Here is a 24,291-nt window from a genome sequence, read left to right as displayed (position 1 = left end):
GTGTTGTATAACAAGACAGACATGTAATATAGATCTTGTTCTCATATCGACTTCCCCCTCCCCCCAAAAAAACATGATCAAACATATAGATTTCCTGTCAACGTGGCATCATTTCTTTACCTCCATAATGATTTTCTGATCAGGTTTTACACACAGGCACATCTGCATGGCTGCACGCACACCTGTCAACAGCTTGTGGGAAAAAGTGGTGTCTGGAATAACACCCTATTCAAAAGTAGTGCACTAACCGTTTCAGGGTGCCATTTCAGACGTTGCCGGAGTGAGTTGAACAATCTGTTCTATTTGAACACATTTCCCATGGAAGGGGAGAGGGAGAGAGTAGACATTTGCATATGGTGACCTCTAACAGGACGTTTTGTCTCAGAGTCCCTGTATCTCCACCCTAATCAATTTGAGCAAGATCAAAAAGGCTGGCATCAACAAGCCACTCTCTCGCTCTTCAAATGGATTAGCTCATTTTGAGGCGTCTTAAGGCTGATTGAAAACATCTTACTGAGTGGGATACATCAGCGCTACCAGACACACAGCATGACATTCTGCCTTAATGTTTATTTATTGGAAGAGAACAGAACGCCCCCGAAAGGGAAATGAAGGAACCAATGCTGCTACTTCTTTCTGTCTCGGTCTCCCTCAGAGGGCAGAACTGAGGGCAGAACAGACACATCATTGTGTGATTGCAGTGGTGAATTTAGCATGTAAAAATGTTCTTATTGGCCTCCCGGGTGGCGCAGTGGTCTAAGGCACTGCATCGCAGTGCTAGCTGTGCCACCAGAGACTTGGCCTAGCTTCGTTCGGGTTGGGGAGAGTTTGGCCGGTAGGGATATCCTTGTCTCGTCGTGCACTAGCGACTCCTGTGGCGGGCCGGGCGCAGTGCACGCTAACCAGGACGCCAGGTGCACGGTGTTTCCTCCGACACATTGGTGTGGCTGGCTTCCGGGTGGATGCGCGCTGTGTTAAGAAGCAGTGCAGCTTGATTGGGTTGTGTGGGCCGTTCTTACAGTATTCTCCCTGTACACCAAGTCAGAGCCATAGGATAAATACATGTGGCATATACGCAGACAATGAATGCTCTTACATTATTCAATGATTACATTTCTCTAAAACAGGCTATGGGCTACATGTGCACCACCAAGTCAGAACAGTAGGCTAAGTTTTGAGGGGGAAAGGGACCACATAATCAGGGTGAGACACATGGGCTACTAACAGCTTACTACACAACATACACTTAGTATTACTTTCTTAGCTACCCTATACATATTTCTCTGGCATATTACATCATTTTATGAAGCAGCATACAATACATCTTGTTGTGCTGTACTCATTTGAAAAGGAAGGTTGTGCGGCGGTCCTTGTGGGCAAATTTTGTCTTTTGTCATCAAAGTCTGGCATTTTCTGGATTGATGGTGCTTTCAAGACAACTGGGAACTCGGAAAGAAACAAGGTCGATCATGACATCAATGATCTTCATGTCGGAGCTCTAGAAAGAGGCCCGAGTTCCCGACTTGGAATTCTGAGTTGGATGACCATTCAAAACGTATTTTCCCAGTAGGAGCTCGTTTTTTTTCCCCGAGTTCCCAGTTGTCTTGAACTCACTGATGTCTGAGATTTCCCAGTTCCGAGTTTCCAGTTGTTTTGAACGCAGCAGAAGTCATGCTGGATTGACAGCATGGCCAATGTATTCAACCTTTTCTGGCCCATGGCATATGAATGTTTATCCTTTTAAGCTTGTAAAAGAGGCCCTTAAAACCCATACTTGGACCATACACCCACTCCACTAAATAGCAGGCTAGTGATTGCTTTGCAACACTTGCAGTTAGCCACTGATTCCTTCCAAACCACTCATTATTGAATTTGCGATTGTTGTATTATGTTTATGTCCAAAGTACAAATGACAACTGATGTTTTATCTATAATTTCTCATCATATGACAAGGATGGAAAAGGATGACTGTAGATTGTCGATGTGATTCATGATGTTGACTTCTTGTCTAGCTTGCTAGCTAAGATTCTGAATGTATGATGTTGACATGATCAGTCCAATCAAAGCTACGGTAGATATAACGTGTTTTGACTTCATTTTATATGTGCTCAATGACCTTGAGCCTTCTTGGATGGGCACTTCTAATATAACTCTATGGCAGCACCCAAGGGGCTTGAATTTTCGAACTCTCCCTGTAGATTTTATGGTGACGTAGTGTCCCCATGAGTGACAGAACAATGAGCCAATCACGGCACAACTAGAGAACATTACCAACCCCTACGCTCCGTATTTTTCCACTGGCTGCCCCACCATCACAGAAAGCACTGAGCTAGGCTGAAACACCTGCATTTTGGAGCTGCCTTCCTCAAGAAAGCAAAAAAATACCATGTTTGTATTTGGCTTTATTAACTCAATGATTATTAGATTTTTTGTTTGCAAACTGATATGTGACAAGTATTAATGCCAAAATAACATGCAAAACATGTATTTTTATTTTTTTAGCTAAACACGTGGGGCTCTCCCCCACCTCCCCTGAATGACGGGTTGCCACTGTGAAGATTGACATTTACACCATGTTCCATGTTAGTCCATGGATCTAAAAGTCTGATAATGGTCAGAGGTTGTTAGATTCTCCTTCCCTTTGAAGTTTACCTCGTATCATTTATGCATACATTTTCCTCAGTTGCTTACATAAATGTCAATGTGTATCATATTCCCGCCCAGCACTAAAAAAAATGGAATACATTATTACTTGTTTTTGTAAACCCCACACAGCGGATCTGACTTGCATGGTTCTACCGCCATAGAGGACTTAGTATACTGAGTAGAGATGCTGCCGTCCTAGCAATACTTCTCTGTTTTAGCCTGGACGCTAGGATTACAATCTCCTGGAACGGAGTGGAATGTCAAGTACACAATACCTGTCACTGCTACGCATCCAGAGTAAATCCTGTCCTTTGTCAGTTTGAGTCAGAACATTCCTAATCTGCAAGATTCTTTGAGTTGTGTCAAAAAAAAATCTTCCCCTCCCTACAGAATGAAGTTGCGAGTGTAGGGCCAGTGGCCTGGGTATTGTATAAGGCATTACTGTGAAGATTCCAGGGTTGCTAGACGTGTGCTGCAGAGACGCGTGGTGCAGAGCCCCTTTCTGCTCCAAAAGTTGACAGGATGATTGCTACCCACACGGCAGCCCTCCGTTCTGTTACATATGGTTGCCTCCTGAATTATTGGCACCCGAAGTAAATATGAACAAAAAAAATCTGTGAAAAAATGCCAGCGTTTATCAGCTTGATCTTACACTCAAAATATGATATGAGTCTAAACTTTAATTTAGTTTAAATTGTTCAAATAAATATTTAGTACTTTGTGAGCCCCTCCCTTTGCCAAGATAACAACTCTGAGTCGTCTCCTATGTTTGATGAGTTGGGAAAACACCATTTTAATGTGACTTGAACCATCCTTCTTACTGTGCGTGGGGGCAAAATACACCTGCCTCCTCTTTCAGGCAGGTTCATCACAGCTCTAGTTGTTTTATATTTCTTAATTATTGACCTAATAGTGGATATGGGTATTTTCCGGAGTGTAGCTATCTTTCTATAGCCACTGCCTGATTTCTAAAGGTCAACAACCTTTTGTCTCATTTCATTTGTGTGTTCTCTGGCCTATCCCATGTTGATGGATGACTAAGGGAGTTTGGCCTGGGTATCACCTCATATTTATACCCCAGAGAAACAAGAAGCCATGGATGACCACTTAAGAGTTCCCAAGGACTCAGATTAACTTTAAAAAGAAAAATCTTAATCAATTCGATTTTGTTAATAAGAATTTCAATAATTGTGACACGCATGTTTTAGAATAAAACAAATATTTATTGACTTTTTGTTTTTTGTAGATAAAAAAAAAACTAAATTCAAGGTTAGATTCATATGATATTTTGATTGTAAAATCAAGCTGATAAACATCAATGACATTTTTCAACAGCCATTTTTTTTCCATATTTACCTAGGTTGCCAATAATTCAGGAGGGAACTGTAAATAAGTACACACACGCACCCTGCCCAGAGGATTGGCACTGCCTCTGCCTCTCAATGGTGACCTTTGCATTGTGAGCACGACTCAGGGGGAGCCATACATGTCAGCTAGCCTCTCTCGCATCTTCTCTCGTTTCCTCCTTCCCAATGTGGGATACACTACATTAAAATGTGTAGGCCTCAGTGTTCTCTCTCTCCATTCTTTTTGTTTTGTACATTATTTTATTTTTCACAAAAGTAGTGCACAGGGCCTTTACTTGTCCTGTATTAACGTACAGCTATATCCGTCTGCAGCGCGGGCAAAAAAAACAAATCTAACTACTTCCCGCGGCTATGCAGAAAAACGTCAAGAAAGTCTCCATCGCCTGCTGTGAAACCATAGAAATTAAGGAATACTTTTTTCCATTTTTTTTTGCGACATGACAAGACAAAAGAATCTAGAGGATCGTTTTGATTTCAATGGCGGTACTTTTGTGTGACAGTTTTGGCAATTCACAGTAGGTGGTTCTGTTCCTGCCTGTAGAACCCGACAGGGACGATTATAACAGTCTGTCTACTGTGGATGAAGTTGCTTTTGTATCATTTCAAATATGTTACTGTGATGAAGTGAAGTGGAAACTGTCTGTGTGTGTGTGTGATTAATTTCTCAAAAAAGTGGACAGACCCAGCAGTATTGGAGCCATTGAGTTCACAGTCAGTAACACACGATGAATTGTCAACCCTACACTATAAAAACAGTTCATTTGAAGCACACGCACAGAGTCAGAGAGGCCTTGGTTGTACCTCCATGAACCCCCTCGCTCAGATCTTCGGAGTCCACTCATTATCGGCTCCATCCCTGCCAGTGTAAACACAGCTCTCAGATCCAATATTAGACGGATTTGATTGTATGCCAATTATCACTCAAATGAAACTGAAATGTAAATAATGAGGCTCACTGTACAGGAAAAGGACGGACAGTTCATGTGTTTTTTTTTCATACACTAATAACAGGCTGTTACTATTGGATATTGTAGCGGGCTAGAGTCTCAACCAAATATGGCAATATAACAAGACAGCCGGCCTCATTGGCCTCTGAATGACCCTATGGGCTTTCCCCTCCATCCAAAGCAGGACTCACTCGACTCAGCCACTTAATGCAATTTAAGTCTTTGGCGATCTAGCAACAGCATTACGTAGTCTGCTTGGAAGCCATTCTATGTGTGAGTCATGTTATTGGTGCTGTGCCACCACTCTGGCCCTCTTCCCTGAAGGGCAAACACTTCTCCAGGCCAGACGGAAGGCTGGCTCTCCTCTCCTACTTTCCTAATGGATGAGCTGACCAAGTTCAGCGGGCACATTCTGATTTTGTAATACCATCATTGCAAAGTTGTAATGATGTCACAGCATTGGCATTGCAGACAGTTTTGCCTGCAAAGATGGAATTTGTGTCATCTGACAAGAAAATGAACAATAGAAGCATTCTTCATCTAACGCCCACACTTTATTTCCTTACAGGGAAGGCCAACACCAGCAAGAGGGGGTTAGAGAGCTGGTCATTGCAGCATTAGCGAAGCACAGCGACGCAAATCACCAAGGTAGAGGAGGAGGAGGTCACCAGCCAGGCCTCCCATCATCCTTTGGGGTTCCTGAGCAACCCAGCTCAGCCGTGAAACGAGCCAATGATACACTTCAGGAACTGGGACGCCTCAAAACTGAGATGCAGACCCTGCTGCAGGTGAGATGGACTGACTGAGAGGAACTATAAACTGTCAAGAAATATCAACTGTCTATCTTATCAATAATACTGTATATAGAGATTTTCCCTGCACTTTTTTAAGCCTTCTTGAATAACCTCTACTGGTAGCAATATAATGAGAACAAAAGAGGTCAGAGAACAGAGCCTTGAGGAACTCCAAACTATTGTCAAACAGTTTTCTTTTCCCCTAGAAGATAATCAAGGTCAAGAGAAAAACTGTCAACTGCTGTCGGCCCTCACAATGACTTTCCCATTACACCAGTTCTGTGTGGCCTTTTCCATTAACTTTCCTTTTGTATTCTAATGCACCAAGTCTATAAGCTGTTATTGCTGGTGCTGCTCAGTTCCTCCTAAATCTATTATTGGCATATTGGAGACATTCAGACTGGAGAATGAGATTATCCCTGTACCCATTTATTGCTCTGAACGACAGGAGGCACCCCGACAACACACACACACACACACACACACACACACACACACACACACACACACACACACACACACACACACACACACACACAGAGCCGTCAGGACGTTTCCTGTTTCCCTAAGTGGGCCAATATCATCCTCTCGTCTGTGTTCAGCTTTGGGATTTTGCTAATCTAATTGGTGCCTTTACCACTGATGAAATCAAGCCAAGACACGAGTGTGTCTGGTATTTCAATGACCAAGACAGCAGTGTTCTATTGTTTCTACCCTCTCCCTCTCCTCTCCCTCTCCTCTCCCCTTAATAAATTACAACACTTCTTCATCCTTACCCAACGAACGCCCTGCCACAGCCGCCCGACGCCTGTTCCCGTCTATTACACTCTGATCCCGTCGCCGCGCCAACCAGGCATTGAGTTTCCGAGCACGCCTCTGCCGCTGCTGAAAAATTCCATCAGCTTAGAATAATGTAGCACACGGCAAATTATACATTAGCATATAATTGAGGATGCAGGGTGTGAATGCTATTTGGCCTGCCGCTGTCTGTCTGCCTGCCTGTCTGTCTCTCTGTCTCTGTCAGTCGGTCCGCCTGTTGGTCTGTAGGTCTGTCTGTGGGCTGCAAGAATAGGAAGGAAGCACGTTTTTCTCTCTCTCTCTCTCTCTCTCTGTCTCTCTCTCTCTCTGTGTCTTTCTCTCTCTCTCTCTCTCTCTCTCTCTGCCCTCAGAATAGGCAGTAACACCCAGGTCCCTTCGCTGTGTGTCTGGATTAAATGGAATGCCTGTCATTGTCACACCAGGTTTTAATGCAGTAGTTCTTTTATCGTGGGGTTTAGTGGCAGGCACGATCATTTAATGGTCGCCCGTTCTGCTGGTGTAGGACATTTGTGAATGCTTGGTCATGATGAAAATGTATGAGTACAGCATTTCTGTGTCCCACAAATGATCAAGTGTGGCCTCTTACAACGAGATCAGATCCTCCAGTATGACTTTGAGTCAGAGAAACATGTCCAGCCAACGCCGCTTTGTGTCAGTCGGGTGGTACTCAGACACCCTGTGTTGCGTTCCTCTGTCCTTCTCATCCAGGCTCACAAGGCTTTTCCTGCTGCAGAGTGCAGAGAGACTGTCAGAGAGACGGCATCAGCCAAGACCAGCAACACCGCAAGCAGCAGCAGCAGCAAGCAGCTCACTATCCCCTCTCCCGCCACCATGCACCACCACCCTCCTCCCTGCGTCTCCATGGTAGGTTCCCATAGCAACCCCTGCCTGCCTCTGCAGTGCCAGCCTCACGAGGTAGGGAGGTTTTCCTCCCTACATTCTGTGTAGTACGGTCTGTGTTGCCATCCATCCATACCAAGCCACCGCCAAAGCAGCGGACAGACACAATACCACACTTGTATCCCTGCATTTTCAGCTGTGTCCATTTTAAATCAGTGGTGTGGTTATCTCTGTTTTACACATGGACCAAAGGAGAATGCACAATGGCTGGAGCAGAAAGAGATTTCCCCAAGCCTATTATTCAACCACTCTGGCTTTTTCTACAGAGAGAAAGAGTAATGATGACAGTTGTCGCATTGGTTGGTTGGTCCTGTGCTAGCCTATTGGTGTGTTGGGTGAATACTCTATTGGATGTGACTCATTGACATGCATTCTGATTAAGTTTGGTCAGTCTGGTGTTGTCACAATGCCTGTTCTCTACAGGTTCTGGGATTGACTTGGCAACTAAGGAATTTCTTCTTTCCATGCTGTACCTCACCAGACTATTTCAGTTGCCACATTTCAGACCGAATGACTGAATTGCTGTCAGCAGCGCAGATGTGAAAAGCAAGGACGAATCTCCCCCCTTTACTGCAGTCCACTGTTGCTGTGAAAATGCCTTTCCCACAGAAACGAGCGAGACAAATAACCCGCTTATACACAAAAGTTGGGAAATGGTGTCTGATAACCGTGTAAGTGGTCTTGATTTTGCACTATTTGCGAAAGCGACGGGGAAGCACGAGGCTGAAACAAACGACCCTCGGCTAGCGAACGATGGAAGGCTGTCGTCTGTTCCTCCCCACGCAGCCACGCGGGGCAGCCAGGCACACAGATTCATGTAATATATATACGAGACGAGAACAAGATGAGGGGAGGATGAAAGAAACATCCAAGGTCTCCAGCTGTATCAGATCTGCCTGAAAGGAATGCCTTGTGATGGGTGGGGAGAAAAAAGAGAGGGAACAGAACGGGTCCCTATCTCTCTCTGTCTCTTTCATCAGCACAGGAAAAAGGTGATTTTGGAGTAACTATTGCTATTGGTAGTGGATGCAGCAGATGCAAGAGCCTGGCTAGCATTCTCTCTCACCGCTGCCTGTCGCCCGATAGTGACAGTTATTAAAGCCAGAATCAAACTGGAGTGTAATGGATTCTTCTTTTATTGTACTCCTCTTATGCTTCTGAATGGTTTTGACCTAAATAGCTAAGCCCAGCCGACAAAATGTTGAAATGTGTGGAACCGGAGGTAATCGAGATATCCATTGAAATCGAGATCTTTCTTTCTAAATATATGTCTCTGTGGTGAACTGTGCATGTGTCATCTAAAGGTCCCCCCACCCTCCCACCAACAGTCTCGGGAAGAGGTGGCCGTAGTGCTCCCTCCAGTCCTCCCCCTGCCTCCCGCCAGGCCCACCCCCACCCTGCTGCAGCAGAGCCGGCCATGCCCCTCCATGTTTGAGGATGCTGAGAGGGTCCTCCGGCAGGTCCAACGACACAAGAAGAACCTGGAGGAAAATGTGGAGGCCATGCTGAGGGCTAAGGACGGAGAGACCCTGCACTCCCAGTTAGAGGCACTCTCCTGCAACAGGTAACACACAGGTGGTCAGCTCCGGTCTCCCCTGCAGCTTGGGGCTAAAATTAGCCTGAATGTTACGCCAATGTTGTTTCCAAACATTGGAGTAACACAAGTTCATGTTCTGATGGGGCACGACAGTTGAACTAAGCTCATGAGGCATCAATGGGTATATATCCTAACGTTAATTTATCAGTCAAAAACATGAATGTGGCAACTAAAGAGTCGAGCTTTAACGGACATAAACAGATAATTTCCTTAATAGAACCTTTCTTGAACTCTAAGCAATTTAAATGTTTGAGGTGACTCCTCTCCACCACCAGTATGTATCACCACCGATGTGAGGGTAGAGATGTTAAAGATGGAGAACAAGTCCAACAGTCCCCCAACATGGTCATTCAAGCAAATCTATCCCTGGAGAAACTTTCTGACTATAATAAATGTCCTCGCAGCATTTTGGGTTGTTGTTGTCAAGTGGGGAATGTGCGGAGGGCAAATTGGGAGAATTCAGGGCAGTGATTGCCTGCGCTGAGCTCCGTTGTTGAGAGCTGTGTATCTCCTGTTGAGAGCACACTGGAGGCTGCGGAGGTCTAAGCCAAATGGAACAATCCCTATGACAGGCAGTTGTCAGTGGGGAGGAGAGGACGGGATGCGTCCCAAATGACGCCCTATTCCCCATGGCCCCTGGTCAATAGTGCACTACATAGGGATTAGGGTGCCATTTGGGACAAAGACGACTGCTGCCCTGCCAGCTCTCAGCCTCTCAGCTCGACCCAATAAATTCTATGTGAGATGTGGACTCTGAAGTGACTGACTGGAAACTGGGGACGCTTATATTTGTCCTGTTTCACTGCAAGTGCAAGGTAACCTGTGTGAGGTGTGAAATGGAATCAGCCATTATTGACAGCGATCCTGGAGCAATTAGGGTTAAATGCCTTGCTCAAGGGGCAGATCCACAGATTTCTCACCCTGTCTGCTCGGGGATTCGAACTAGCAACCTTTTGGTTAATGCGCTAACTGCACCTTGCATAGATAGACATGTAATGTTGTGATGAGCAGTGAGAATCTGTAACGTAGCAGATGTTTGGCATGTAGGGACATCTCAGTGCTCCCCTCTCCTATCCTTCTTCTCAGTGAGTCTGCTTGAGAGACGGTGAGGACCCTGGAGGTTTTACCCAGGGAAATGGTGCCTTATTTATTAATGGTAAGGTAATGGCACACCAATGAATGTCATTTCTTTCATTCTTGACTGATTTTTTTGTTTCCCTTCCTTGCCAACATTAGTATCCAGTAGGCCATCCTGCCATTTTGTTTCTGGAGAACTGAACAGGGAGAACTTTTGTGAAAGCATGGAGAGACCATTGATTAATCAACGTTGTAAATCTCAGGAGATGTCTCGTTTGGTTGTGTTTGTTTGTTTGTTTACTGCCTTTCAAACAAGCCAAGAAATTGTCAAATCACTTCCTCATATAAAAGAGAGAGGTTATTTGAAGTATATACAAAAATATAAACGCAACATGTGAAGTGTTGGTCCCATGTTTTTATTTTTGCACAAGTTTGTTTACATCCCTGTTAGTGAGCATTTCTCCTTCGCCAAGATAATCCATCCCCCTGACAGGTGTGGCATATCAAGAAGCTGATTAAACAGCCTGGTCATTAGAGAGGTGCACCTTGTGCTGGGCACAATAAAAGGCCACTCTAAAATGTGCCATTCTGTCACACAGCACAATGCCACAGATGTCTCAAGTTTTGAGGGAGCGTGCGATTGTCATGCTGACTTCAGGTATGTCAATCAGAGCTGTTGCCAGATAATTTATTGTTGATTTCTCTACCATAAGCCGCCTCCAGTGTCGTTTTAGAGAATTTGGCAGTACGTAACCGGCCTCACAATCGCAGACCACGTGTAACCACGCCAGCCCAGGACCTCCACATCCAGCTTCTTCACCTGTGGGATCGTCTGAGGGGAGGGAGGGAGGAGTACTGAGGAGTATTTATTTCTGTGTAAAGCGCTTTTGTAGGAAAAAAACTCATTCTTATTAGCTGGGCCTGGCTCCCCAGTGGGTGGGCCTCTGTCCTATCAAGGCATTAGGTTAGGGGCTAAGGTTAGGGCCTAATGCAATTATTTAAATTAACTGATTTCCTTATATGAACTGTAACTCAGTAAAATCTTTGAAATTGTTGCATGTTATGTTTATATTTTTGTTCAGTATAAATATCCGCCACACATCCGAAGCGTTGCATTCTCCTTATGGAGTCGTGGCGGAGCGATGCCTTTTCATGCCTAGAGATTCATTGTGACATTAATAAAGTTCACGTGGGTGAGATTGCCTAATGGCTTGCGATGCAGCACCCAAGGCTGAGCTCTGTCTCATTCTCCCTCTCGCTCTCTCGCTCTCTCTCTCTCTCTCTCGCTCTCGCTCTCTAATGGAGTGCGGAATAAGTGGTTTAAACATTGAAATGGAGACCGTTTGGCTGCCTTACGTCCACAGCACACAGACAGGGTCCTTCAGAAAGGAGTAGTCTTTAGCATAACGATACAGTCTCTCTCTGGGTGAAAAGTCATCTCATTACAGCCATAATATAACAGGAGTTTTCAATGCTCTTCTAATCATAGAAACAGGTTCTAATTCTCTCCCGCTTTGAAGAAGCTAGATTACACCAGAAAAATATCATTACTAGAGTGGACAAAGCTTCTCAGACCACAGCAATTTCATTGATTTGAGTCGCATGGGTTCACTCAATATGGTGTTCTAATCCCAAGGATTATACATGGTGTGAATGATAAGTCTGTCCAGAGAACAGGCAACGAGAGGAACCATAGGATTTCAACATAAAGGAAAGTACAGTGAACGGGTTACTCAGATGATGTCATCACATAGCAACCACACAACACACATTACTACGGTATGATGTGTTTTCAGTTTGTTTTTTTAAATGTTGGCTCAGTGGGACACTATTCCCTCCACCTCGTATTATAATATAACTAAAACCAACCTGAGCCAAAATGGCAGCTCGTACGCTGATCATCTCCAAAATGGCAGCCGGCCGATAATCAGCTCTGAGCTAATGTCAGAGCATGACAACACAAACACACTGATTGATGCAGCTGCCCCCCCCCCATAATGGCGTTAGTCTTTTCCTTCATTGGAAAGGTCACAGGACTAGGCTGCCAGATGCTCAGGTAAGGGGGAGGGAACTGTAGCGGACGGCTTGACATCCCCCTCAAATGTGACTGGATGGTTGCCTGGTGGATTCAGTCATTTGTATTGCATGACATTGTAAAATGAGGCAGGGGTGTGACTTAATGCCATCTATTTCCACACAACATATTAATGAAGCCATTTGCAAACAAAAATGTGCCTCCATCTCAATTGCTCAAACAAGCGTGGCAGTCTGTGCTCTGCTTACTTGTGTTATAGCTCACCGGGTGTGTTCAGTGAGAACACACTTGGACGGGCGTCCTGGCCCCGGTCCACACCTGTCTCTGCCTGTCTGCAGTATCTGTGTTCCTAGAGTTGGTGGACTACTTCCACTATCACCACTCCACAGCGCTCTTGTTCTTTTTCAAAAACTGTTCTCGATTAGATTTATTTCCTCTCATTTCTTTTGTTTGGCCTCTCCAGCGTTGTGCTGCCGGACACATGCTGTCTCTGGCTTAAATATGAATCCCGATATCCCCCGTCTGTAAATTAGAAGCAGACAGCCATTTGTCCACGACCCTTGGCAGTTGGCACAGACAGTTGTTTGAATTTTTCAAACTAAACATTTCTCGGCAGGGGTTCAGGCAGCCTTGTCTATTGTTGTTTCTGTGTTGGATTACAGAATAGTTGAGTCGTGGTGCTCTCTCTCCTCGACCTCATAGACAGTGGCGCACAGTTCCTGTTTTCCATATTCCAGAGAATTTCCTGATGCTGTTCCAATGGGGATATTATGCGTGCAGACAACTATCATTAGGCCTAGTTCTGGTCATTTCTTACCATCTGTATGAATCATTGCATATTGGCTGTGTGATTCCCAGGCCTCCGCTTTCAGCTCTCATTTAAATGTTTTACATTGAATTTTGTCCAGCAGTTGATACGTTTGCCATCATGGACAAAAGCCTGTTACAATAAAGGTATTATCAGGCATGGTGAACATTCTAGAATAATAATAGTTCAGGTTTGTCTTCGAAGCAAGTCGTTTACTGAAGGTCACATGCTGAACTGATGACTGACAAACTTGGGCGGCAGGTAGCCTAGCGGTTAGACCGTTGGGCCAGTAACCGAACGGTCGCTGGTTTGAAAACCCAAGCCGACAAGGTGAAAAATCGGTCGATGTGCCCTTGAGCAAGGCACTTAACCCTTATTTGCTCCAGGGGCACCGTACTACTATGGATGACCCTGTAAAACATCACATTTCACTGCACCTGTGACAAATTATTATTATTATTATATATTTTTGTGTCTGGAGGCATCGCCTGATTAGGTAGATCCATCCCAGATCACACACTCAAAGAGACACCAGGGCTTGGAGCTAATGCAGCCATGGAGGGTAGCTTCATCTGTATGGGTAATGAGGTTTGGGTCTGTGTCAATAAAGCTCAACTCCCTCTCCTCTACCCTCCACTCTTCCTCTCCCCTCCCAATTCAGCCAGCTGCTCACCTCACAGCAGAGACCAGACCCCCCCCCACCCCCCTCACTCCTCAGGATCTCAGAGGGAAAGGGAGATGGCATTTTTCTGCCCAGAGACAGCGACTCTCTCCTCAGCATCAAAATGAGGAGCTAGCTGCCTCCCTGCCTCGCTGACGCACACACACACACACACACACACACACACACACACACACACACACACACACACACTTGCGTAAACACACAGACACACAGCAGCCCTGGTGGGCTTTCCTCACTGAGCTGCTGCATTGATTCTGAGTTCTGGTAGGAATCTGTCAAGCCTCAGTACCCTCTCTCTATTCCTTGTTCTGTCTGGATGGCTGGCGCGGTGCTACAGAAATACAAAAGGAGAGGAGAAAGTGGGATCTGCATAATGTGGTCTTACCCTCTGATTATATCCCTCTGGCGTTCTCATATCCATAGCTGATGAAGTCAAATCAAATTGTATTTGTCACATGCTTCGTAGACGACAGGTGTAGACTAACAGTGAAATGCTTCCTTACGGGTATCCAACAATGCAGAGTTAAAGATAAAATAAAAAGTAAAAACAACATGGCTAGATGTAGGGAGTAGAGAAAAAAAAGTGTATTGATCTGTTGTGCTGATGACACAGTACAGTATATTAGGGATATACTAGATCATCTGGTTCCAAGTGTGTGTTGATATGGGTAGACAGACGATGCTCTAGCCTAATGGATATAGCCAGCTACCGGTATAGTTAACATGAACAGTACGCACCCATTCCCGTTATTATGACACATACTTAGTGTTTCCTCATACGGAAACACATCAAGTGCTGTGTTACGAGTTCACGTTGATATGGTTGAGTGTCCTGGGAAGGGCAATACTGCGTGATTTATGTTATGCGGTGTGGATGGGGGTAAGTTGGGGACGTTGGCTGCAGCTCCAGCATGGTAAAGCATCCATGTGTTCCAGGGACACCACAGAAGAAGTCAGGATCAAGAAGACTGTGGATGCATGGATCAACGCCCTGAGCAAGGATATCCAGGTGAGTCATTTCAGAAGGTCACCCTGAGTCATTTCAGTTGGTTTGTTCCAACTGCCGTTTTTGTTTTTGGTCCAGTTGAATCAGCATATGGTGCACAACATTCATGTCCAGTTGAATAGTGCTAGATCAAAGTGTCTTATGAACACCCGACACCCCATAAGATATTACATTTCGTTGACATTACTCTAAGTAGTCTGCCAGAGTGGTATGCGATCCAGAAAACTATATTTTTCAAGTCAAGTCTTTCAACTTATTTTCAACCCTTAGTCCTCCTCTGAGAGATCAAAATAATCCATGCAATTTGGTTTAAATGCTCCGTGCTGTTTGAAAGTAAATATCTCGGCCGCAAAAGCCGCGAGGGACTGAGTTCAGCCGCCCTTTTTTCTAGGCTTTGCAGCAGAGAGCATATTCCAACTGGTTCTCTTTTTTTCTGTCTCATTTTTGAAAAAAGCTTTCTGGCACAGTTGAGAATTGACTCAAACTCCGAGTTGATGGTTCACAATTTCACTGTGGTAGAAGAAGAGTGATGCTCCATACAAAGAAGAGCATTTGAGCAGCGGTAAAGACTGCTGACTGTGCCAAATAAATGTCCCCAAGCTTTCATGTCCTCACGTCCAAATATCTACAGTACCAGTCAAAAGTTTGGGCACTCCTACTCATTCCAGGGTTTTACTTTCTTTCTTTTTAGCTATTTTCTACATTGTAGAATTATAGTGAATGTCATCAAAACTCTGAAATAATCTTGTAGTAACCAAAGAAGTGTTAAACAAATCTAAATGTGTTTTATATTTGAGATTCTTCAAAGTAACCACCCTTTGCCTTGATGAGAGCTTTGCATACTCTTGGCATTCTCTCAACCAGCTTCATGAGGTATGAATGCATTGGAATGCATTTCAATTAACAGGTGTGCCTTGTTAAAAATACATTTGTGGAATTTATTTCCTTCTTAATGCGTTTGTGCCAATCAGTTGTGTTGTGACAAGGTAGGGGTAGTATACAGAAGATAGCCCTATTTGGTAAAAGTCCATATTATGGCAAGAACAGCTCAAATAAGCAAAGAGAAATGACAATCCATCATTACTTTAAGACATGAAGGTCAGTCAATCTGGAAAATTTCAAGAAGTTTCTTCAAGTGCAGTCGCAAAAACCATCAAGAGCTATAATGAAACTGGCTCTCATGAGGACCACCACAGGAAAGGAAGACCGAGTTACCTCTGCTGCAGAGGATAAGTTCATTAGAGTTACCAGCCTCAGAAATTGCTGCCCAAATAAATGCTTCACAGAGTTCACGTACATCTCAACATCAACTGTTCAGAGGAAAATGCATGAATCAGACCTTTATGGTCGAATTGCTGCAAAGAACTACTAAAGGACACCAATGAGAAGAAGAGACTTGCTTGGGCCAAGAAACGCAAGCAATTAGATCGGTGGAAATATGTATTTTGGTTCCAACCGCAGTGTTTTTGTGAGACGCAGAGTAGGTGAACGAATTATCTCTGCATGTGTGGTTCCCGTGAAGCATGGAGGAGGAGGTGTGATGGCGTGGTGGTGCTTTTCTGGTTACACTGTTTAGAATTCAAGGCACACTTAACCAGCATGGCTACCACAGCATTCTGCTGCGATACACCATCCCATCTGGTTTGCGCTTATTGGGACTGTCATTTGTTTTTCAACAGGACAATAACCCAACACACCTCCAGGCTGTGTAAGGGCTGTTTGACCAAGAAGGAGAGTGATGGAGTGCTGCTTCAGATGACCTGGCCTCCACAATCACCTAACCTCAACCCAATTGAGATGGTTTGGGATGAGTTGGGCCACAGAGTGAAGGAACAGCAGCCAACAAGTGCTCAGCACATGTGGGAACTTTCAAGACTGTTGGAAAATCATTCCAGGTGAAGCTGGTTGAAAGAATTCCAAGAGTGTGCATAGCTGTCACCAAGGCAAAGGATGACTACTTTGAAGAATCTCAAATATAAAATCTATTTTGATTTGTTTTAACACTTGTTTGGTTACTACATGATTCCATGTGTTATTTCATAGTTTTGATGTCTTCACTATTATTCTACAATGTAGAAAATAGTTGGGAGTTTTTAAACCCTTGACCAAACCTGTGACCAAACGTTTGACTGGTACTGTATATAATTAATCTGCTGAACCTGAAGAAATTTGTTTCAATTATGGCCATGGGGTGCGTCCTAAATGGCACCCTGTTTCCTCTATAGTGCACTACTCTTGTAGTGCTTTATAAAGGGAATAGGGTTCAAATGTGTCTCATGGCTGGATGTTGTCTGTTACTTGTCTGTAGCATCTGAATCCATTGTCTTTGGGAGAGGCTTTCAGTTTTAGCTGAAGAAGACAATTACCATTTCTGAACAAAGGACTATCCCAAGATAGGTCACTAAATGCTGTCCTCGAGTAAATCCCCCGTTGCTTGGTTGTTGTCTTTTTTTGTGGCAGGCCGACATTACGAAAGAAGACCTTGTTGCTCAGACGAGAGCTAAAGTCAAAGAGTCCTCTGCTGCTGCCGCCGTGTTGCCCCAGAAAGACAGAGGGACCAAGAAGGACACCACCACCTGTAGGCTTTATGACGTGAAGAGCAGGAGTCAGACTGGTGGGCCTCGAACAGCAGGAAGTAAGCCTTGTCAGAGAGCCGGCAGAGGACAGACAGAAAGCACCGAGGAGCTGAACAACAGACGCAAACACACCGCTGGCCCCAGTGTGAGGCTGAGACCATCTCCATCTCATCAGGCGGTGAGCTACATGACAGCACTGAACCTGCTCTCTATTCCCTGTGTAGTGCACTACGTTTCACCAGGGCACTATATAGGGAATAGGGTGCCATCTGGGACAAAGACGACTGCTGCCCTGCCAGCTCTCAGCCTCTCAGCTCGACCCAATAAATTCAGCCTTTGACAGCACTGAACCACACACCCCCTTCATTTCACTCATCAACAGACCATTAGCAGCGTGACATCACAGCCCGTATCTGTACTGTCTCTTTGAACACAACCTGCTGTCTTTGCTTTGGTGAAACCCTTTGTCTACTCATGTCATCTGTTTTAGTGTTTCGAGTGTTGACCGACTTGTCGACAGGAACCGAACAGCAAGGTGGTCGCACCACACCGTCGCGTGTCCTGCTAGTCATCTGGACACAGACACGCCATTTCTGAAGCCTCCGCCACGTCGGTTCAACGAAATGAGCTTTTCTAAACGGGGCCAGACGTTTCCTCCCACATTGATAAGAAGCACGACACCTGAACCAGACAAAGAACGAGCCTGCTTATCTCCAAGTTGCATTCCTATTTAATGCTTAATGGCCGACCGCGTTGCCAATGAGCCCAAGAACAACGTGCAGACCGAACCGAGCGACCCGGACAGTGCTTAGTATAGTTTACCCCTGTGTCAGCTCTATCCACTTTCAGTTTCAAGTTTTTTGGGGTCATATATACAGCGGGTGTAGAACAGGTCAGTGACATGCTTGACTTGCCAGCTCTTTCCCAACAATGCACAATAAAGCTAGTAACATTCCTCAGAAATAAAGCATGTGAAATGGCAGAGGAGAAGAAATGAAATATGAGAATGCAGTTGTACAGGTCTTCTATGCAGGTCAGTGCAGTATCCATGTGGCCGTTACTTTGTGTACAAACCTGTTAGGTGTTCTCTTTATTACGCAAGCACAGGAAGGACGAGCCACACGGACAGCGCTTCAGATATAAGGTTGAAAGAAAATAGCTGGAGGCTGAGAAAAACAAGACTCGGCATAAGAATCAGTGGCGCTGTAGTGCAAAAAGTAGCTTCATCGGTTCCACAGACACACACACACACACACACACACACAGTAGTGTTTCATAGTCTATTCCTATTACAGAGTCAGTGTGGAGAGATGATGTCAAACCAGGATGGAGAGGAGTATTTGGTGAAACTGTATGGGAAGGCTCTGTACGAAGGCAATCGGAGGACACTGAAGAAAGGGCCCTATCTCCGATTTAACTCTCCCTCCCCAAAGTCCAAAGCCCCTCGGCCAAGAGTGGTAGAGAGTGTGAGAGGTGAGTGGTAGAGAGTGTGAGAGGTGAGTGGTAGAGAGTGTGAGAGGTGAGTGGTAGAGAGTGTGAGTGGTAGAGAGTGTGAGAGGTGAGTGGTAGAGAGTGTGAGAGGTGAGTGGTAGAGAGTGTGAGAGGTGAGTGGTAGTGTGAGAGGTGAGTGGTAGAGAGTGTGAGAGGTGAGTGGTAGATAGTGTGAGAGGTGAGTGGTAGAGAGTGTGAGAGGTGAGTGGTAGAGTGTGAGAGGTGAGTGGTAGAGAGTGTGAGAGGTGAGTGGTAGAGAGTGTGAGAGGTGAGTGGTAGAGAGTGTGAGAGGTGAGTGGTAGAGAGTGTGAGAGGTGAGTGGTAGAGTGTGACAGGTGAGTGGTAGAGAGTGTGAGAGGTGAGTGGTAGAGTGTGACAGGTGAGTGGTAGAGAGTGTGAGAGGTGAGTGGTAGAGAGTGTGAGAGGTGAGTTGTAGAGAGTGTGGGAGGTGAGTGGTAGAGAGTGTGAGAGGTGAGTGGTAGAGAGTGTGAGTGGTAGAGTGTGAGAGGTGAGTGGTAGAGAGTGTGAGAGGTGAGTGGTAGAGAGTGTGAGAGGTGAGTGGTAGAGAGTGTGAGAGGTGAGTGGTAGAGAGTGTGAGAGGTGAGTGGTAGAGAGTGTGAGAGGTGAGTGGTAGAGAGTGTGAGAGGTGAGTGGTAGAGAGTGTGAGAGGTGAGTGGTAGAGAGTGTGAGAGGTGAGTTGTAGAGAGTGTGAGAGGTGAGTGGTAGAGAGTGTGAGAGGTGAGTTGTAGAGAGTGTGAGAGGTGAGTGGTAGAGAGTGTGAGTGCCAGAGTGTGGTAGAGAGTGTGAGTGGTAGAGAGTGGTAGAGAGTGTGAGTGGTAGAGAGTGGTAGAGAGTGTGAGTGGTAGAGATTGGTAGAGAGTGTGAGTGGCAGAGAGTGGTAGAGAGTGTGAGTGGCAGAGAGTGGTAGAGAGGTGAGTGGTAGAGAGGTGAGTGGCAGAGAGTGTGAGTGGTAGAGAGGAGAGAGGTGAGTGGTAGAGAGGTGAGTGGTAGAGAGGTGAGTGGTAGAGTGGTAGAGAGGTGAGTGGGAGAGAGGTGAGTGGGAGAGAGGTGAGTGGGAGAGAGGTGAGTGGGAGAGAGGTGAGTGGCAGAGAGTGTGAGTGGCAGAGAGGTGAGTGGTAGAGAGGAGAGAGGTGAGTGGCAGAGAGGTGAGTGGTAGAGAGGAGAGAGGTGAGTGGTAGAGAGGTGAGTGGGAGAGAGGTGAGTGGGAGAGAGGTGAGTGGGAGAGAGGTGAGTGGTAGAGAGGTGAGTGGGAGAGAGGTGAGTGGCAGAGAATGTGAGTGGCAGAGAGGTGAGTGGTAGAGAGGTGAGTGGGAGAGAGGTGAGTGGTAGAGAGGTGAGTGGTAGAGAGGTGAGTGGGAGAGAGGTGAGTGGGAGAGAGGTGAGTGGGAGAGAGGTGAGTGGGAGAGAGGTGAGTGGGAGAGAGGTGAGTGGTAGAGAATGTGAGTGGCAGAGAGGTGAGTGGTAGAGCGGAGAGAGGTGAGTGGTAGAGAGGTGAGTGGTAGAGAGGTGAGTGGTAGAGAGGTGAGTGGTAGAGAGGTGAGTGGGAGAGAGGTGAGTGTTAGAGAGCTGAGTGTTAGAGAGGTGAGTGTTAGAGAGGTGAGTGGTAGAGAGGTGAGTGGCTCACCAGAGATCTCAACAGGCTTGTCTTCCCACAGTTGTTCATGTGACGTGTTCTCTCTGTCGCTTCCTTTAGCACTTAATCACGAGCTCTCTCTCTCTCTCGTTCTCTCTCTCTCGCTCGCTCGCTCTCGCTCTCTCTCGATCTCTCTATCTCTCCCTCTCTATCTCTCTCTCTCTCTCTCTCTCGTTCTCTCTCTCTCTCGTTCTCGCTCTCTCTCCCTCTCCCTCTTTCTCTCTCTCTCCCTCTCTTTCCCTCCCTCTCTCTCTCTCTCTCTCTCTCTCTCTCTCTCTCTCTCTCTCTCTCTCTCTCCCCCCCCCCCAGGGGTGAAGATGAAGTCATCGAAGACCCAGACCAGTCTCCCCCATGGACGGTCAGTCTCCTCTCCCCTGTACCCGGCCATACCCAAGGAACCTCAGTACATCTTCAGCCCGACCCGTGGAGGAGCCCAGTACCACCCTGGGACCTCACTGGAGGGGTACCTCATCCCCATGGCCATCCCACTGGGTGAGACTGGACTCTACCTGGGGCTGATATACCCATTTTACACCACCGTTCCGACCCTTACTGTTCTGACTCAAACACCAATTACAATTTTCCCATTGGAAGCTAGCTAACACAACTCTCTTGTTGACATCGGTCTTATTTTCACCCCTTTCTCTACTGTTTGTTGGCTGTGTCTCGAAGGCCATCTCACTGCAATTAAATGGTTCCCGGGCTGACCTATTACAGGAGTGCGGTGCCTCAGTGCGTGGTGTGCCACTCTGTTCGTCTCCATCCTCTCTCAGCTGAAAGGTCACTGGATTGTGACACGGACCAAACACACACGGGCACAAAGTAGTGTTGAGGGGAGACGAGGAATCTAAAGGCCTTAATTAGTATTACAATGAAGCTTCTCAGTTTAAGGCTTCATTCTAGCTTCTTTTCCCTCTCTCTTTTTCTAATTCCGAACCTCTATTTGAATAAACTCCAAGTAGGTCCTGGCTCTCTCATTTGTTTGAGGAGCTGCATCTGATCGACTGCTTCTGTACCTTTTTACAAGGTAGCATGTTTCCTTTCCTCGAATGATAATGACCTCGCCTAAACTTCTAGCAACATTCGTTGAATTTATATCGTTATTTTGAGAAATATGTTTATTTTCTATTTTGGTTTAAAAATGTACGATAATATCCTCAGCACCTCCACACACACAAAAAGCTAAATGGGCATTTCTGAGAGGAGCTACAGTAATAACCTGTAATTGGCCAGCAGCCAAGTCAAATGAATGACGCGTCATATCTGAAATGGAATCAAATAAGAATTAAATCAAATATTTTTGTTCAAACAGCGGGAGATCATTTGTCTCTTGTCTCCTGTCTGCTTTGTTGACCTCGAGTGCCGGTGGGGGTTTTTCCAGACGGAGAGAACAAAAGAAGACCGGTAATAGCATCTGCAATGCAGTGTCTCTCTCATTACTGTGTTAGAGAGAGGGACAAGTTCCTTTACTCTCCAACACAGACTCGTCCCCATGTGTTAGTGGGACACGCAAACACACACACTTGTTAGTGTTGGGAGTGTCTTGATGGTTCCCTCTCAAGGACAATAAAGGGTGATTTATCAGTGTGTCTGTCTGCATGGGGGTTTGCCCGATTCCTACCCTTCGCAGCACCGTAATGCCATCCCATAGTAAAGCTCTCTAGCTGTTATGCAGTCTATAATCTGAGTCTATAAGTCTGGGTAGCTAATTCTGACAATTACGTTCCTATAGCAGCATATATATATATATACACACACACTCAGACCGACTGCTCTGCTCTGCTCTCCCAGTCCTAACCCCTTCCAGACATAAGTTACCATCCTCATCTGAATATATATATATAATCAATGTCATAAATGTGTACTGCATGCAACTCCCTGGTTGAACACAACACAGCTTCCGTATGGTGTTTCTATATCTATGGCATCACCATATCTATGCAGGACTTCCTGTTTCAGGTATCATTTCAATACTCTTTGCGCCGGTGAGACAGTGAACCCAGGGGGAGACCGAGAGTAGAGGCAGAGGGCACGTGTGGTCTGGAGTCTGCGGCACTACCACTAGACCAGACTCTGCCACTCCTAAATAAGTAGGCCTGAGATTAAAGTTTCTGGCTCCCATTAATAACTGATGAGGATGGTAACTTATGTCTGGAAGGGGTTAGGACTGGGAGAGCAGAGCAGAGCAGTCGGTCTGAGTGTGTGTGTTAGCTAGTCAGAGACCGTGTGTCACGTTGTGAGGGTAGAGATTAGAGCTGGCCTAATTCTTCTTCTCTGGCTGTGCATCCCCGGGGAGGGAGGAGGCCTCCAGGAGCCTGCCAGCCCTTTCATCTGCTACAGATGCTCCCGCTCCCACTCTCACTCCCTCCGACACACAGAGGCACAGCTCAGGACAGCCAGCTAGCTCACTGACTGCTCCCAACCCTAGTTTTTTTTTCCTCTCTCTCTCTCTCTCGTTCTCTCTCTCTCTCCCTCTCTCTCTCCCTCTCTCTCTCTCTCTCTCTCTCTTTCTCGTTCTCTCTCTCTCTCTCTCTCGTTCTCTCTCTCTCTCGTTCTCTCTCTCTCTCGTTCTCTCTCTCGTTCTCTCTCTCTCATTCTCTCTCTCTCTCGTTCTCTCTCTCTCTCTCGTTCTCTCTCTCTCTCGTTCTCTCTCTCTCTCTCTCGTTCTCTCTCTCTCTCGTTCTCTCTCTCTCTCGTTCTCTCTCTCGTTCTCTCTCTCTCATTCTCTCTCTCTCTCGTTCTCTCTCTCTCTCTCGTTCTCTCTCTCTCTCGTTCTCTCTCTCTCTCTCTCGTTCTCTCTCTCTCTCGTTCTCTCTCTCTCTCGTTCTCTCTCTCGTTCTCTCTCTCTCATTCTCTCTCTCTCTCGTTCTCTCTCTCTCTCTCGTTCTCTCTCTCTCTCTCGTTCTCTCTCTCTCTCTCTCTCTTGCTCTCTCTCTCTCTCTCTCGTTCTCTATCTCTCTCTCTCTCTCGTTCTCTCTCTCTCTCTCTCTCTCTCGTTCTCTCTCTCGTTCTCTCTCTCGTTCTCTCTCTCTCGTTCTCTCTCTCTCGTTCTCTCTCTCGTTCTCTCTCTCTCTCGTTCTCTCTCTCGTTCTCTCTCTCTCTCTCTCTCTCTCTCTCTCTCTCTCTCTCTCTCTCTCTCTCTCTCTCTCTCTCTCTCTCTCTCTCTCTCTCTCTCTCTCTCTCTCTCTCTCTCTCTCTCTCTCTCTCTCTCTCTCTCTCTCTCTCTCTCTCTCTCTCTCTCTCTCTCTCTCTCTCTCTCTCTCTCTCTCTCTCTGTGCTGTGCTGTGCTGTGCTGGAGACAAGTCTTCTATCAGAGTGGTTGGTCAGACACATTGGAATCTGTGTGCTGCTTTTCTTGCTTGTGAACCCCGTAGGGTATCAGTGTACAGCAGCAAGGCCACACTTTCCCTAAAATCACTCCACACACTGACTTCTTTGTTTCCCATCTCGTACATGTTGTTGGTCACTGGGTTTGAATAACAGCATTCTGCATCCGTTCTTTGTGTCTCATTATCTGCTATTTTGGCTTGGTTCTCCTTCCAGTTCTATTTACATTCGACCCGTCTTGGGGCGAGGAGGACGACTGCAAATGAGCTGGGATGGTTTTCCTGTACTGCCAGCAGTTACACAACCGACCAACCTGACCACGTGTTTTCCATAAAAAGTACTTGCACATTCCAAATGACTCAGAGCCACTTGCTCCGAATGAACTAACAAAAAAAGAAGTCCCCCTTTTTGGATGTCCTTCAGCCAAATGATGGAAATCATAAAGCTTATATTTCCCCAGTTACGGGCTCAGAGCTGGATAAACAGCTTTCTGTCGTCCGCTGTGCTCCCAGCAGATTTACGTTAATGTAATCCTGTGTGTTATATTACAGGGTGGGAGGGG

General features: G+C 46.0%; 1 protein-coding gene across 2 annotated transcripts in view; it reads left to right on the top strand.

Moving 5' to 3' along the window:
- Positions 1-24,291, top strand: part of kiaa0586 (KIAA0586 ortholog) — a 146,686-nt gene that overhangs the window by 42,588 nt on the left and 79,807 nt on the right. For both annotated transcript variants that reach the window (XM_036954656.1, XM_036954655.1), the window contains exons 10-16: positions 5,529-5,748; positions 7,282-7,437; positions 8,802-9,037; positions 14,612-14,684; positions 17,142-17,435; positions 18,553-18,730; positions 20,712-20,894. In XM_036954656.1, the coding sequence (XP_036810551.1) occupies positions 5,529-5,748; positions 7,282-7,437; positions 8,802-9,037; positions 14,612-14,684; positions 17,142-17,435; positions 18,553-18,730; positions 20,712-20,894 (1,340 nt within the window). The remainder of the gene's footprint in view (positions 1-5,528; positions 5,749-7,281; positions 7,438-8,801; positions 9,038-14,611; positions 14,685-17,141; positions 17,436-18,552; positions 18,731-20,711; positions 20,895-24,291) is intronic.

This window comes from Oncorhynchus mykiss, chromosome 19 (assembly GCF_013265735.2).
Source record: "Oncorhynchus mykiss isolate Arlee chromosome 19, USDA_OmykA_1.1, whole genome shotgun sequence".
NCBI classification, from domain to species: Eukaryota; Metazoa; Chordata; class Actinopteri; order Salmoniformes; family Salmonidae; genus Oncorhynchus; species Oncorhynchus mykiss.
Note: the sequence above shows the minus strand (reverse complement) of the source record. Positions and strands in the feature narration are given on the sequence as shown.